Source organism: Heterocephalus glaber, unplaced genomic scaffold (assembly GCF_053883595.1).
Source record: "Heterocephalus glaber isolate CG9 unplaced genomic scaffold, H.glaber_assembly_v1.0 deba00001456, whole genome shotgun sequence".
Taxonomy (NCBI): Eukaryota; Metazoa; Chordata; class Mammalia; order Rodentia; family Bathyergidae; genus Heterocephalus; species Heterocephalus glaber.
Window position 1 is genome coordinate 1623130 of NW_028258304.1, and position 15758 is coordinate 1638887.

Sequence of the window (15758 nt, forward strand, 5' to 3'; positions counted from 1 at the left end):
AATAAAGGAACATTCATAGAGGTCTCTGCATCTGTCCAGTGTTCAAAAGTAAAAATGGTGAAAGCAGGACACAATTCAAACTAACTTTTTAAAAAAGTAACTGTTTACACTTAAAAGAAAATAATCAACTTTTAATAACAATACTATTAAAAATATTACCTTCTTGATGGGAGGATCTCTGGATTCCAATCAGGATATCTATTTTGAAGATAAACAATATTAATAAACAGTTAAAACAAAAGGCTCAATTAATCTTTACCTATAAGGACTATTCAAAACCTCTGTTTACATGGTGATTTAGTAAATACAGTGAAATATGAAAATTTTCTTGGGAGGTAAAATACATAGCAGGACCCTGTCTCAAAAAAAACAAAATTAAAAAGTAAAAGAAGGATGGGCGCAATGGAAGGAATAGTCTTAGTAGCAAAATAAAAGCCAGGAAAGAAATGGAAGCAGCAAGCTCTTTAACCTAGCAGGAAATCAAAACCTTTAGTAGAGGTAAAATGGTTTTTCTTGTTGCTATTTCCCTTAGATTATGTTAATGAGTTAACAATAATTTTCAACTCCCATTTATCTTACCGGTCCTCCATTATAAAGGCTAAAAAAAAATACTCTGCTTTCCCAACCTCCCTAGAAGACAGCCACTGATGGATTTTAAGCAATGAAACATAGGTGCAAGATGACTGGCAGAATTCTGGAAAAATTGCACTGTTCTTTCTGCTTTGAGAGTATATATGTTGCCTAAATAATCTAACTATAAGGTGACAAACTATGAAGACAAAAAAAGTTAACTTTAATCCAATGTATACATCACTCACTGTCAACAATTTCCAATACATGGATAATTCTGTTTTATGTACTCACAAATTTTTGAAAATTTTCATTATTCTGGACCTTCCAGGAAGATAAATTTCTAGTCTTAGCGTACAGAATTTAAAAAGAAGACCTTTGGAATCAACAAAAGTAAGTTTAGGTGTAAGTGTTATTATTTAAGGGTCCCGTACCTTAAAACCAGTTACTTAATATGTACAAATCTTATTTTCTCACATTTTGGAAAATGGTTGTCAACATATAAAACTTACTATGTTTCCAGAACTCTTCAGTTTATAGTTCACAACAACTGGAGGACTATTATTAAGGAGTTGGTAATAATGTTTTAAATCTTCACTAGGTTGCCTACTAAAACATATGCTCTAATCTTCACAGCCCATGGCAAAAAGATAAAGCATATATACTATTCTTCAATTATTGTTGGGACCACTCAAATATTGCCTTATTAGTCAAAATTATGTTTTAGAAGTAGTACAATGATGGTAGTATAATATAATGGTTAAGAGAAAAGACCTAGTAACTAGTATTATCTGTGTTCCAATATGAAAAAACAACAAAAAATAAGGATGAAAAACAAAGAAAAGCTTAAAAAATAACATTATAGGTGGGAGTATTGAAAGTTCAGACCCAACCTGAGCAACTTAGTAAGACCTTGTGTCCAAAAAAAAAAAAGGTTAAGAAATATTTGTGGGCAGTGACTATAATCCCGGTACTTGGGAGGCTGAGGCAAGAGGATCACCATGAGTTTAAGACTAGCCTGGCCTATATAGTGAGTACAAGGCCAAGATGAACTACAGATTGTGACCTTGCCCCCGCCCCAAAAAAAAGAAAAGAAAAGAAAAGAAAAAAAGAGAGATTTGTGACAAAAATGTCCAACCTAAATTTAATGATTTAGGAACAGCAAAACACAGAATGTGAGAGATTCTACAAGACAAATTTCCTGAACTTGGAGGGAGGGAGGCAGGCAGACAGGCAGGCAATCACAGAGTGGACTTTTCTAGATTAAAAGAAACTACAATGCATACATTCTGACTGGATCTTGAATTGGAGGTGTGGATGAGGCAGGCAAGGATACTTATAAAAGGCATTTTGGAAAACATGGAAAAATTTGAATTTGGCTTATATATAATTGTTAAATCTCAAACGTGAAGTATTGTGGTTATGTAGAGAGCTTTACTTTTAGGAGATGGATGTTGAATTCAGGAGTAAGATGTCATAATGTCTGTAATTTATTTTCAAATAACTCAGAAAAAAGTATAAAGATAAAATAAATACAGTACATGTTGTGAATACAGATGAAGAATATTATTCTTTCAACTTTTTGTGACTTAGAAATTTTTCAGTTAGTATGTTTTGTAGTTTGTTTTTTTTTTGAGACAGCCTTGTGCTAGGTAGTTCAGGCTAGCCCTGAACTCACTATGTACCCCAAGCTGCCCTCTCACTCATGGCAATCCTCCTGCCTCAGGCTCTCGAGTGCTGGGGTTATAGGGTGTGCCACCATGCCCAGCTAAGAGCAGAGTTAACATGTTGAAAACAGTGCCAAGGTCCATGAGTTAGGAGTAGTTTTGTTGTTTGTTATATGACAGTAAAGAAATTTCCTCTCTGTGCCTTAGTTTCCTCAATGGTAAAATCAGGAATAATTTTATTTATATATTGCAGGTGGCTTTGAAGATTGTATCAATTATGTAAAACACCTGGAATAATGTCTAGTACATAACAAGCATGGTATAACTTTAATACTAAAATTCTGATGCACTGTATCTTTTAAGTTAACCACCTACCACTTGTGTCATAATCTAGAAAGAGTCAATGAAGACGAAAGGAAAGAGCCTAAGTCTTAGGAAAAGAAATAAAAACCGAAATCTACAGCAATACACAAATAAATTGATTTAAGGTATATTCACACAATGGAACACAACTTTTTAAAAAAACAAGAATTCTAGGGCCAGGGATTTAGCTCAGTGGTTCTGCCACTTGCCTCACAAGTTCAAGGTCCCAAGTTCCATCCCCAGTACCAAAAAAACAAAAAACAAAAACAAGAATTCTAATTTGCAGTAGAGAGAAAGCCATGGCAAAATTACTCAACAGCACACAACCAGAATAAGATTAAAAAAAAAAAGCCACATAGAGCATTAAAGTGGCAACCATGGAAAGTACATGCTTCAAAACCAGGATCCTATGCGCAGGGGGAAAAAAAGAAAAAAGGCTTATCTCACAGAAGGCTTTAAAAGGCATATTCGGCATATTCATGCTGTTCATTCTAGTAAATTAATGGCATTTCATATAGCTAAAATTCTCTTACTAGCATGAATGATTACATATAGCAAATAACTCCTACTTAAAACCCTCACTTTCATGAAAAATTAAACATACTACTGTGTACCTGTAGGAATACGAGGCTTAGGATTTTCCACTTACAGCCGTAGTAAGGCATATGCAATCAAGCAATAAATTATCTCCCCATGTTTGCACAGCATTCTTTATTTTTAATTTTTTCTTTGGTACCAGGGATTGAACTCAAGACTTCGCACTTTCAAGGTAGGTGCAGTGCCACTGAGCTAAATCCCAGCCCGACTGCACAGCATTCTATATACAGAACCAAACTCGATTTCTATTTTTTGTCTATATGATTCAGGTAGGGCTTACCCCACTTTCAATTGTAGCAGTACTGAACATGACAACGACTAAAGGAGAGTACCCTGTTCCCACAGCCACTATAACTGGCTTAGCAATAGGCATCTAACTCAATGTGGACTAAAAAAATTGAACCAAGGACTAATACAAAAGCTATGGGGCAAAAGAGGTGGGGGTAGGGAGCTCCCAGAAATACCAGCTATATAGATCATGTAAGTCCAGAACGGTAAAGGCCATTTTGCAATGTAACTGAGCTCTTATGAGGCCAATCCAGAAGAGAGCAGCCAAGAAATGGAAATATTTCAGACAATTATTTTTATATAAGTACCAGTTCAGTTGTTCCTGAAACTAGAAGCATCCCTAGATTCCTACTTAAATGAGCTAATAAATTCCCTTCCTTTAAAAATTACTTTGAGTTGAGTTTCATCACTTATGACTGGAAGAGTCCTAAATAATAATCTCAAAAACTATTTGCATAAGAACACGGTACTCAGGGGAGCTGCACCTGTCTAGCAAGTGCTCAAGGTCCAGAGTTTGATTCCCGGTACCCCCTCCAAATGATACTATCAGTTGGTGACCAGCAAATGTTCAGTGATGCTTAGAGAAACACAATTTAATTTTATGTTACTACAAGGAATACAGGAAAATGCTGTTACAACCATACTTTCTACTTCTACAGCTGGTAGGGAAAAGTTTCATATGTGCCTGTCTTGAAGGAAAAAGTAGACAAATTGAACTAATCTTCACCTTACTTAAGATTTACTCTGAAAACAAAGTAAAGCCAGTGGACAGTGTTAGATTGGAAATTAAGTACTGGTATATAGATTAGGTTAGTTTTGAGTTATCTGACCTTTGAGAAAATGGGGAGAGGATAAAAGGGAATTCTGGGAAAGGCAAGCCAATAAATAAACCAATTATATATTTTTTTAAATGATGGAAATTAGGTTAGAAAAAGAAGGATCATATTGCATTCTCTCTTTTTACAAAAATATTAAGTATACGTCTAAAAAATTAACATTTTAAGTAGATGGCTTTTAAAATATTTCTATAAACCATTGTACTTAAGGTATTTCACTGCTGTGCCTGAACATTAACTATTTTGTAAACTTGCCACTTATAGAAAAGAAAAAAATGTTCTTACTGTTGACGTAACTGTCGACAGCTCTCAATGTGAGTAGATGTGTTTTGATGTTGAATCCAATCCTGTTATAAAAGGAGAAAAGTGTTGAAATTAGAACACTCTCCATGTTGACTAATGAATTAGGCTTTTTTAAATGACAAAGTATTTTTTAAAAAATTTAACAAATTTAATTATCAGTAACATTTGGCTACTCACTAAAATTTTCACAAAAATTAAAGGCCTCTAAACAAATACACTTAACACCATACTTCATTGATCCCAGTTAAAAATATTTTAACATAAAAATGTTTTTAAAAAATCATAGCCACAGACACTCAATTTTTATATATACATATTTTAAATATATATGTGTGTGTGTATATATATATATATATATATATATATATTCAAGCTTGGAGAAAAAATAGATCAAAAAATAACATCTCAAATATAATAACTTTCCAGAGAATACCAAAATTCTATAATGTATGAAATGGCATCTTCAAAATAAAGTATCTCTATTACTTATAACCTCTAAATTTCAAGCTAAGATCAACAACCAAAAATATTACCTCGTAGACCAGTACCATCCAAAACCAAGTACTCACTTTACAGGGAAATAAATTATTAAAAATATGAAAAACTAGTGATCAAATCTAATTTATTTCAAGATTCAAAGAAAGCACCATTTCAAAAACACAGTATCCCGGGCCAGAGATTTAGCTCAGTGGTTTCGCAGCCTGCTGCATAAGCGCAAGGACCCGAGTTTGATCCCCAGTACCAAAAAAAAAAAAAAAACGGAACCCCCCCCCCCAAAAAAACACAGTATCCCTTAAATATTGAGCTTTACAATTAACAAAATCCTTTCTTATACAGTACTTCATTTACAAATACATCTGCCCTAAAATTACAATCTGTAACCATAAATAGCTCGTAAAAGATACATCTCAGTTAAAAAGAAAATGCCAATAGTTTTTAAACATACAGTCTCCACAGGAAATAATTAAAAGCAACATGTATGTTATTCAAAAGTTTTATTGTTCCTCCAGTATTTGGAAAGGCAAAACAATTACTAAACAATTCTGTATTTTAAAAATTCCCTTGAGAAAAATTTTGTTTCCACTTCAAAAACATTTAATTTGGGTCACTGCTAAAGACAAACTACAAGTTTCCACAGTTAAAACTACAGTTGACACTAATTTCAGAGTCTGCCTTTGCAAGAACTATCTGAACATACATGCTACTTGTAGTACTTAGCAACAAATTATGACAAACTAATTACACTGTATTTTATTTTGCACCATGATTTCATTGAGACCTGCAAAAAAGAAATGTTCACATATCTTCCTCAGTGATACAAATAAAAGACTAGCAGTTAGGAGTCTCTAGTAGTGCTAAACCCATGTCTTTGATATTAATTAGACATTGTTTACACCAGACAAGCACACTGGTAAGCAGTGAGTTGGGTATAATTTATTTGGACCATAAAGTGTTTTGAGAAAGTCGCCAACACTTATAAATCCTAAAATTTTACCCCCAATCCAACTTCCAACTTTTTTGGAAAAAATATGAATATACAGTAATATTGGATATGCATTCTTACTGCATCTGTAAACTGAAGGTGATAACTGCCCTACGTAAGATGTAATCTCTCCAATCCAACATACACATATATACATACACATTATCATTTTTAACAGATGTGCTTTACTGGTTGACACTACTTGCTTTAAGCCCAGTAAATATATCTATGCCATCCCAATTTCTAGACTCTCTAGTAACTTGTATCTGTATTAGATAACGATTAAAAAGCAACAATGCATCTACAAGGAAAAAGTGGTAACTACCTACTAAACAGAAGATACTGCAAGTACTTGGGCATGCTCAAAATGAAACTGAAAATAGCTATCTTTATCAACACTTGCTCTCCCATCTTCCAACTACCTCAAAAAATTCTTATGCTGGTTGGTATTTTCTTGAATCAAATTACTTTTAAGTCAGAAAAAGCTTCTAAACCAAAGAAAGTCCCTCTAAAGTCTGAACTGCCCAGTTTAGAAAGGAAACACAATTCACATTTTATTTCACATTCTATTGCTGCAGTCTCAAACTATGATTTAAAAACCTGAAAGGTGAGATTTACTTGATTTATATCAGATTTACTTGGAAAGAAAAAACTCATCATCAGTAATTCATATTTATTAGCTATATATTTATAATGTCATATATATGTAAACTTTTGAAGCAGCAAAGTACATCACAGAAAGAGGTAGTTTGTACCATCTTAATCCATCTTCACATGTCATCATTTGGCCATTTAGTAGTGGAATTCATTACTTAGATGATCTTCAATCTTGTGCTATATGAAAAGGTTTGTGCATTTTTTAATGGCAACTCTACACTCCAATGATCACTAACTGATTTTCATGCCTCTCAAATTTTTACTTTTCTCTTAGTAGCTTAGGCTTCTTTACACTTGAATAACAAGGGAGGCTGCTAGGTGCCTTAACTCCATTTCTTCTCATTTCTATTCACCTGGACAATTTTGTCAGACCTCTCTAAAAACACTTTCAACATGTTACTTCACGTATCAAGAAATTTAATTAGCTTACTAATGCATGTTATCCCACATCTAGGCTCCTTAGGCTAGCTTCCCAAGGCTCTTTACACTTATTTCTAGTATGTGCACCACTCACTCTTTCCCAACTGCCAACCTTAACCCTAACCCTAACCTACCACAATGCAATGTAGTTTTCTCTCAGGACCTTTTCCTCTCCACATGTTGTTGCTTCATCTGGCATGTAATCCTTACTTCCCTTCAGACAAGTATTACATGGAGATCCTATTCATCATTCAAGGTCCATCTTCAAACTACTCCATGAAGTCTTCCTTCCCAGACCATTCTAGTCCAGGCAGACTTAGTGCATTTAGTAACTGTCACACTATTAGGCTTATCTAAGCATATTTATACTTTTTAATCACATCTGCTAGATACATAATTAGTAAACTGATAATAATTCCAGTCTGAACTCGTAACAGAAACGCAAATATCTTTCTCTTGAAGCATACCCAAAAAAGTTAAATCATTCAATCAGTTGTTCTTTCTTTTAAAAAATTCTTTGGGGAATTGAAAGAATCATACCACAGTGATATATGTGCACCCATGTTCATAGCAGCACAGTTTGTAATAGCTAAAACTTGGAAACAGCCCAAATGCCCATCAACTGGAGACTGGATAAAGAAAATGTGGTTTTTTTATAAAATGGAGTACTACTCAGCCATAAAAAATGAGAAATTAGAGACATTTTTAGCTAAGTGGATGCACATTGAGGCCATACTCTTAAGTGAAATAAATAGGACACAGATGTGTAAATACCGAATAGTTTCTCTGGTGTGAGAAACTGAAAGTGTAAATAAGGACTAAATGTATAATAGGCAATGTGAAATAGGAAGAAAAGGAGCAAAGGGGAAGGAAGTGGGAGGGCTAGGGGAAAGGATAGAAGGGAATGGGATTAATATGAGAAAATGGAAAAATAGGAACAAAATCTTTGTAAATAGGGAGGACTGGAGGGGTTGAAGGGAGGGCTGGGCAAGGGTGAAAAAATAACCAAGAGAGACTATGCAAAGGTGCAAATTTCCAATGATGAATGTCATTATATTGTATACCTAAAATGTACCAATGCTTAGAATGAATAATCGATAATGTAAAATAGGAAGAAAAGGTCCAAAGGGGTAGGGGTAGTGGGAGGGGCAGGGGAAAGGAAAGAAGGGAAAGGAAAAATGCTGAGAAATGGAAAAAATGGAAATAAAGTCTTTGTAAATAGGGAAGGGTGGAGGGCGTGAAGGGAGGGCTAGGAATGGGGAAAAAATAAGAACCAAGATGCATTATGTAAAGGTACAATTCCCAATGAGAAATGTAATTGTGTTGTATACCTACAATGTACCAATAAAAATTTAATACAAAAAAAAAATTCTTTGGGTATATAATTTTTCTTTTCGATGAGATCATATAAACTGCCTAAGAACATCGAAATTTTATAAAGCTTTTTAGTTCTTTCCTGGTACCTAATATAGAATCATGTACAAAATTGGTATCAGTAAAAACATAACAAATAAGTATATATCTTTTCTACTCTACAAAATGAAAATTAAGATTTCAAGTTCTTTAAAAACTATTTTTCTTCAATTCATCATGACTAATTAAAAGCTCAAATAAATGGAAAAATTATGTAGCCCATATACAATAATAAATACAGAAAGCTTAACACTCAATTCAGTTCATAGGCCAAGGCTACTTACAGAATACAACTAAGTGCTGTGAATTATTCTAAGATTTTTTTTTTAAGGTAAAGTCTTTGTTACCCCAATATGGATGTGGTAGTGCATGCCTGTAAACCTAGCACTCTTGAAAGCAAAGGCAGGAGGACTGCAAGTTTGAGCCCAGGCTAGACAACTTAATGACTTAGTTAAAAAGGACTAGGGATGTAGCTCAAGGTCAGTGTGATGTCCCTCCTACTGTCAAAAACAAACAAACAAAGATCTCAAACCCCAGTACTGCAAAAAAGAAAAAACAAGAGTACTGCCAAAAACACAGAGAGAAAGACACTTTGTTATCCCTTTTGATGTTATAAGGAAACTGTTATTTTATTAAATTCAGTAAATCTGGCTAAAATAGATAGTACGTATGTTGCCTTTTTTGCCCCAATGGGTACTGGTGACTAAACTCAGAACTTGAAAATGCTAAGCATACACTCAATCACAGCCCAGAATGCTGTGTTCTGCTGGAGTCAACCTTAGGACAGCAGCAACAGATCTAAGTATCAGACTGATGTTGACTGAAGTCTGGTGAGTGGTTTGCAGAATAGAAGAGCTCATGAAAGATGAAAAAAGAACAAGAGAATTAACACCTATAGATTTGTAAGCCTCTTTAAAGTACAAACATTTCAAGGGTATGGCTTTAAATCAAAGCTTCTTCCCACAGAAGGTACGTCCCTCCTTGCCATTAGTACCTAAGTCCACATTAGTAAACAGAAGAACCAATGGTTTCCAAATACACAAGTGAACAAAACTTACTTGGAAATTACTGCTTATATCTACCAATGGATCACTATGAAACAGTATATCCTACACTACATTACTCTTTAACACCTCGAAACTGTGCTGACAATGAAAGTACCTAAACCTTCTTATTTTTAAATTTTTCTCTCTCCAAATTTCTGCCATTTTCTGAACTTACAGCTGGTCCCAAAACAATTAATGCATCCTGACTCATTTTGTTATGAAGTTATTGCAGAAAATTCCTTCTCAAAAAATGCAACCCCCCCCAAAAAAAATCATTGGCCCATACAAAAATCATAAAGCATTTAAATCAACATTAAATGTTCTAAAAGTGTTAAATATCTTTAGCCCAAGACAGGTACATGCAAGTCTACATAATATATTGGCTTTAAAAGTGAACAGTACAAATGAGTTATAACAAATTTTTATATTTGTATGTTAATAGATCCCATTTAGATAAACATAACTCATGACATTGTGTTGTAAATACAGTTTGTTATATAAACATTATGCTGCATAAATGAGACAAAAGTTCAAAATAAATGGACAAACTATGTGGTATGGCCAATCATAGCAATACAGAAAGCCTAACACTCAATCGAGTACTAAATCCAGCGCTATTTAAGATTACAAGTAATTGCTGAGGTTGCAATCAAAATTAATCTGTCATTTCCTTAATGCCTAGTTAACACCAGCATACATGAGAAAACCTGAGCGCTGAGCATCATTATACAGTGATCTTTAAAAACACTCACCTTCAAATGACTACATTCTACGTTACACAGAGAACACAAATGTGGAAATATTCTTGGAGACGCTGCATAATAATCATTCATCATAGAAGGAGTTGGGAGTCTCTTCATCTTCTGGGCATCAGCATGTGAAAACTTTGGTAGCCAAGATGCTTTCACAATCCCAAAGGGAGACTGAATGGGAATATCAGTCTCTGATTGGTAAGTCTTTTTACTTCCTCTTGATCCAACATGAACATCAGACGAATTAATCACAGGCTTATGTGGGATCCGCTCTTGCTGGCTTACACCCGAAATTAATTCAGATGAAAAAGGAGGCTGGTTCATAGAAGGAGGAATCAGAGACTGACTCATTGTCTGGCTAACTGCTTGGTTAATAGACTGGCTGATGGATTTTACGGGTTCAAGGACTGATTGTCCTGTAATGTGTAAGCCTGACATCTTAGTTCCACTCTCAACTGGGAAAAATGACTGATTATTGGAGGACTCACTAGGGAAGTCCATCTGGCGAAACATATCTTCCACAGGAAAGACAGGATTACATATCACATTTGGAGTGGGAACAGATGCAGAAATGCTCTGCTGTGACCGAAATTCATTCTTGACTTCATCAGTTGGGATTTCAGGATCATAAATACGCACTTCGAGTGGATCTTCTGTGTAGCCATATTTGCTTGCATGCCCATAATCAATCACATTACTTGAAACTGCTTCACTACCAAGCGTTTCTTTATTTCTGCTCTGAGAAGGTAAATTAGGTAATCGGCGTCCCATTTTTCTCATTCTTATATCCCTCAAAATCAATGGCATATTCTCAGGAGTTAACTGTTCATCAGGATAACGACTCAATTCTTCCAGGTCTTCATTAGATAATCCAAAACTTGCTAAGATACTTGAGGCACTCTCTTTTGTATAGCGGCTCTGTACTTTAGGACTCTGCTCTGTAACCTGTGTTATAGAACTCTGTTTCACTCCTACTGATGCAGATATATGAGGCTCATCATCCCATCGGCTACCATGAGGTTTCCCCTTCTTTTCTGCTTCATGAAAATCCAATTTTTCTTTGGTCAATCTTGGGTCAGTTCGGTGTTGAGTTACCTGAACATTCATTCTCTGTGGTCCCATGTTCTGATAAGATTCATGGCCAGCAAATCTGTGTGGAATTCCACGGGCTCTCCCTGCTGGGTAAAATCTTGGAAGACCCATAGATCCAGGCCTCATAAATGGTCCTGGAGGCCTCATCCCAGAAGGGTTAGGTGCTCGTGGCCTTTGAAGTGGAAAGTTTCCTCGAGGATTAAACCTGGGTCTCGACATGGCTACTTTCAAAAATGCCTGATTTAATAAAGCATAAGGTGGTGTGGAACCATGTGAGGCAACGGCATTCAGCTGCTGAAGCGCCAACTGAGTCTTAATCTGAGCAAAGTGCAAAGAAGATGGGCCCAACAGAAGTGGGTTTGCAATGCCCAGGTTCAAGGAATTCACAAGTGGTGCGAAATTTTCCAAGAATAACACAAAGCTGAAAGTTAAAACACAAATATTAGATCATTTTAATTCAAACTACTTCATGAAGTGGGTTCTACAGCCAGTGTAAAACATTTTGAAATAAAGCCATGAAACCACACTCTGTATTTCATATACTTTTAGAGTAAGGGCTTACATGATTTTAAACTTCCCCTGAAACTTTCTTTTCCCTCCCAGGAATCCAGAACACAAACACAAACCTCAAGCCAGAGTTCATGTATAGTGTGTTGTACCGAGCGCTGTCCTAGGTGCTGACAGGTAATCACAACTGTTTAAATCTTGAAAAACACTGAGGATTTCATGTTTTAATATGGAGGTGGTGGTGAAGACACTAAAACCCTCAGAAATGCACACACACTTAAAATTTAAGTAATCAGACGTATGTACAAACAATGAAAGTTAAGATCTGTAACTTTAAAGTTTTATGAGATCCAATTCTGTAATACAGTCTTCCTTGGAATCAACCTTCACATCTAATTCCACACAGCAATTAAACTACCCTTATATTCCCGTTATTAAACGAATGTTTCTTATGAAGTAAAAATGTGCAGCCAATAATTTTTCCTGACTATAGTCAGAGAACGGGTTATAACATACAATTTAATATGTAACAGAACTAGTCACTCTTCCTTTGAATCCTCTCCCTGGTGACAGACCAAATATATGGATAATAACAAAGATTAACTTATACAGCTTGTCCATATGTCATTGTTTTAAGCACTTTACACAGATTTAGCCGTTCAGTTCTCACAACCTCCCAAGATATGTACAGTTTTACAGAGGATAACACTAAGGCACAGGGAGATTAAGCTACATACGGACGGGGCCGGGGATTTAGCTCAGTGGTTCCAGTGGCCTGTCTCATAAGCACAAGGTCCCAAGTTCAATCCCCAGTAGCAAAAAAAAAAAAACCACTACATACAGACCAGTGTCCACGATGGAATTTGCATTCAAGGTAATCTGGCTCCATAATCCATACTTTTAACTGCTAAAAGATGTCAGTAAGGTGATCTTGCAATTCCCACAAATTCTATCAGTTAAAACTGCATGCTGACCGGCCTATGAGAGTTTTGCACTACCCACTCCAACTGACTTCTCAAATACAATAGTATTTTAGCTATCATTCAGTACCAAGGTCAGCATCCACAACTTGCCTTCCCTCTTCCTTAAAAAGCATACACTATGCCTATGCTATGCAACAAGTTCCTACTTTAATACCTAATGCACAATGTGAAGTACAGTATTCAGGCTTCTCTATATGCCAATGGAAATCCACACTACTGATCTTATTTGGTTATCATCACTTTCTGGTTCAAGCTACAATTTCACCTCTACTATGCACTTTTTTCTTTATACATGATGTTAATGAAATGCTAATTTAGCTGGGCAATGTTACCTGGTTAACATTCTCCTTTTTGATCATTTTGCCTGCTGCCAACACATTTAATCTTTTCAACAGGACATTTTTACCACATTGCTCCTGTCCAAAAACCCAAAAATATCTCATTCCCTTTAAATAACTTTTCGTTTAAGGTCCAACCAGTGTAGCCAATTTTTACTTTTCTAATTTTGTCAGACACATATCTATCTAGGCCTTTGCTCCTATTCCTCCCAACAAATCAACCTTGCCCTGGATGCTGACTTTAATTTCACTAATCCTTCAGAAGCCTCCATTAAACCTTCCTTGACCACCAAGCCATGTAAGCCTTCCAAAAACTTTCCTTAATTATTGTTCACACCATTTTTGGACTCATATCTTTTACTATCTAATGTTTTTGTGTTCATGTGCATGCTTTTTTTCCAGCTCTGTGTGTCAACTGAAGCTATATGTTCACTGTTAAGAATTAAGAATTACCAAATCCATCGATCCCTGGTACCAAAAAAAAAAAAACAAAAAAAACAACCAAATCCAGTGCCTCTCACATGCTAGTCAAGCACTTTGCCATTAAGCTATATCCCCTGCCTAAGACTTACCTCCTAAATATATAAACCCTACTTCTAGCTAGGCATGGCACACATCTATAATCCCAGCACTCTGAGAGAGTGGGACAGGAGAATCAGAAGTTTGAGCCCAGCCCAGGCATCAGCAACTTAACAAAAGACCCTGCCTCAAAATATAATTTTTTTTGGTACCAGGAATCAAACTCAGGATCTTATGCTTGCCACTCAGGTGCAGTGCCACTGAGCTACATTCCTAGCCCTCAAAATATAAAATTTTTTAAAAGGTTTGGGGATGTAATTCAGTATGAAGGCTCTAGGTTCAATCCCTAGGACTGCAAATAAATAAAAATTAATATGTAACAGAACTAGTTACCCTCTGAATTCCATTCCTGGTGACACACCAAATACAGTATATAGATAATAACAATGAGTAACTTAAATCCCATTGAGAGTACTCAGAAGACCTCCAAATATTTGTTAAACTACATGAAATCACATCCAAAGTCTTTGTTATTAACATAATTGTTAATTTTTCTAGTATGAAATAAAAATTACACAGGCTTTTAATTCAGAGAAGCAGCAGATATGAGCTTACTAAGCACTTATACCCAAATTCCCATTTAAAAAATATTCATTGAGGGCCGGGGATTTAGCTCAGTGGTTTCGCCTCCTGCTGCGCAAGAGCAAGGACCCGAGGAGTTTGATCCCCGGTACCAAGAAAAAAAAAATTTCATTGATAATAAACTCCTGATCTTTTTTAATAACCATAAAACATATGAAAATGTGCCTACTTCTACATAATAAAATTTCTTTTAAGAACAATTTTGTCCTTACTCCTTATAAACAACTTAGATCACTTAGTCTATTATTCAAATCTTTCTGCACTATTCTCTTCATTGAGTGGTCTCTTTTTAACTTCAGGAACAAAGCTCTTCCAAATAATTGCCCCCCAAATAAAACACAAATGGAGCAAGGCATGGTGGCGCATACCTGTAATTCCAGCACTTGGGAGGCTCAGGCAGAAAGATCACTGCAAGTTCGAGGCCAGCCTGGGCTACATATTGAGTTAAGGGCCAGCCTGGACTACACAGCAGGATCTTGTCTCAAAAATACAAAAAACGGCCAGGAATTTAGCTCAGTGGCACCATGCCTGCCTCACAAGCACAAGATCCTGAGTTCGATCCCTAGTACTGCAAAAAAACCCCAAAAAACAAAAAAACAAACCACACAAAACAGATTTCAGTTACAGTCATCTAACTACTACGTGTAACTGTCAACAAAAATCAGATGGAAATAACTACATTTTAAGTCCTTAAAGGCAAATACCTATGTATTTATGTATTTCCCAATATTCATACCATTGCCTTACACTGATATTAATATATCTACAGAATGTGAGAGTAAGCTTTTACAAAGTGTATTGTGTAGAAATCTCTGATTAAGAATCAAGTTATGGAAAAACAATAAAAAATGAATCCTTTGCCTTTTGAGAATGATTCTGATAAAACCTGAAAATGCGACAAAAAACAACAATCCAAAACACAAAGGTAAATTTATCATGAATACCCAGAAAACAACCAAATTAAAGCAGCTATTATAAAGCATTTTTCATTCCAGAGAGCTGGTCATAAATAGGTTTGTTCAACCAGAGAATTTTATGGATAGCTAACTTATAAAATCATTAAACTAATTTGGAAAAACCTGAGTTGAGATCTGAGGGGTTTTTTTGTTGTTGTTTTTATTTGGTTTGTGGTACTGGGAACTGAATACAGGGCTTCACGCAAGTTAGGCAAGCACTCTACAACTGACCTACTATCTCCAGCCCTTTTGAAGACAGGGTCTCACTAAGTTGCCAGGCTGGTCTCAAACTCTGATTGCTCCTGTCTCAGCCTCCCAAGTTAACG

The 15758-nt window shown here is 35.6% G+C and overlaps 1 protein-coding gene across 9 annotated transcripts in view; it reads right to left on the reverse strand.

Moving 5' to 3' along the window:
- The window catches only part of Znf638 (zinc finger protein 638), a 116158-nt gene that overhangs the window by 48990 nt on the left and 51410 nt on the right, over positions 1-15758 (reverse strand). For 8 of the 9 annotated variants that reach the window (XM_013074053.3, XM_087215927.1, XM_013074054.3 and 5 more), the window contains exons 2-4: positions 10396-11908; positions 4607-4668; positions 160-198 (exon numbers count right to left, since the gene is read on the reverse strand). In XM_013074053.3, coding sequence (XP_012929507.2) covers positions 160-198; positions 4607-4668; positions 10396-11908 — 1614 coding nt within the window. The remainder of the gene's footprint in view (positions 1-159; positions 199-4606; positions 4669-10395; positions 11909-15758) is intronic. The other variant, XM_087215932.1, reaches the window with a different exon arrangement.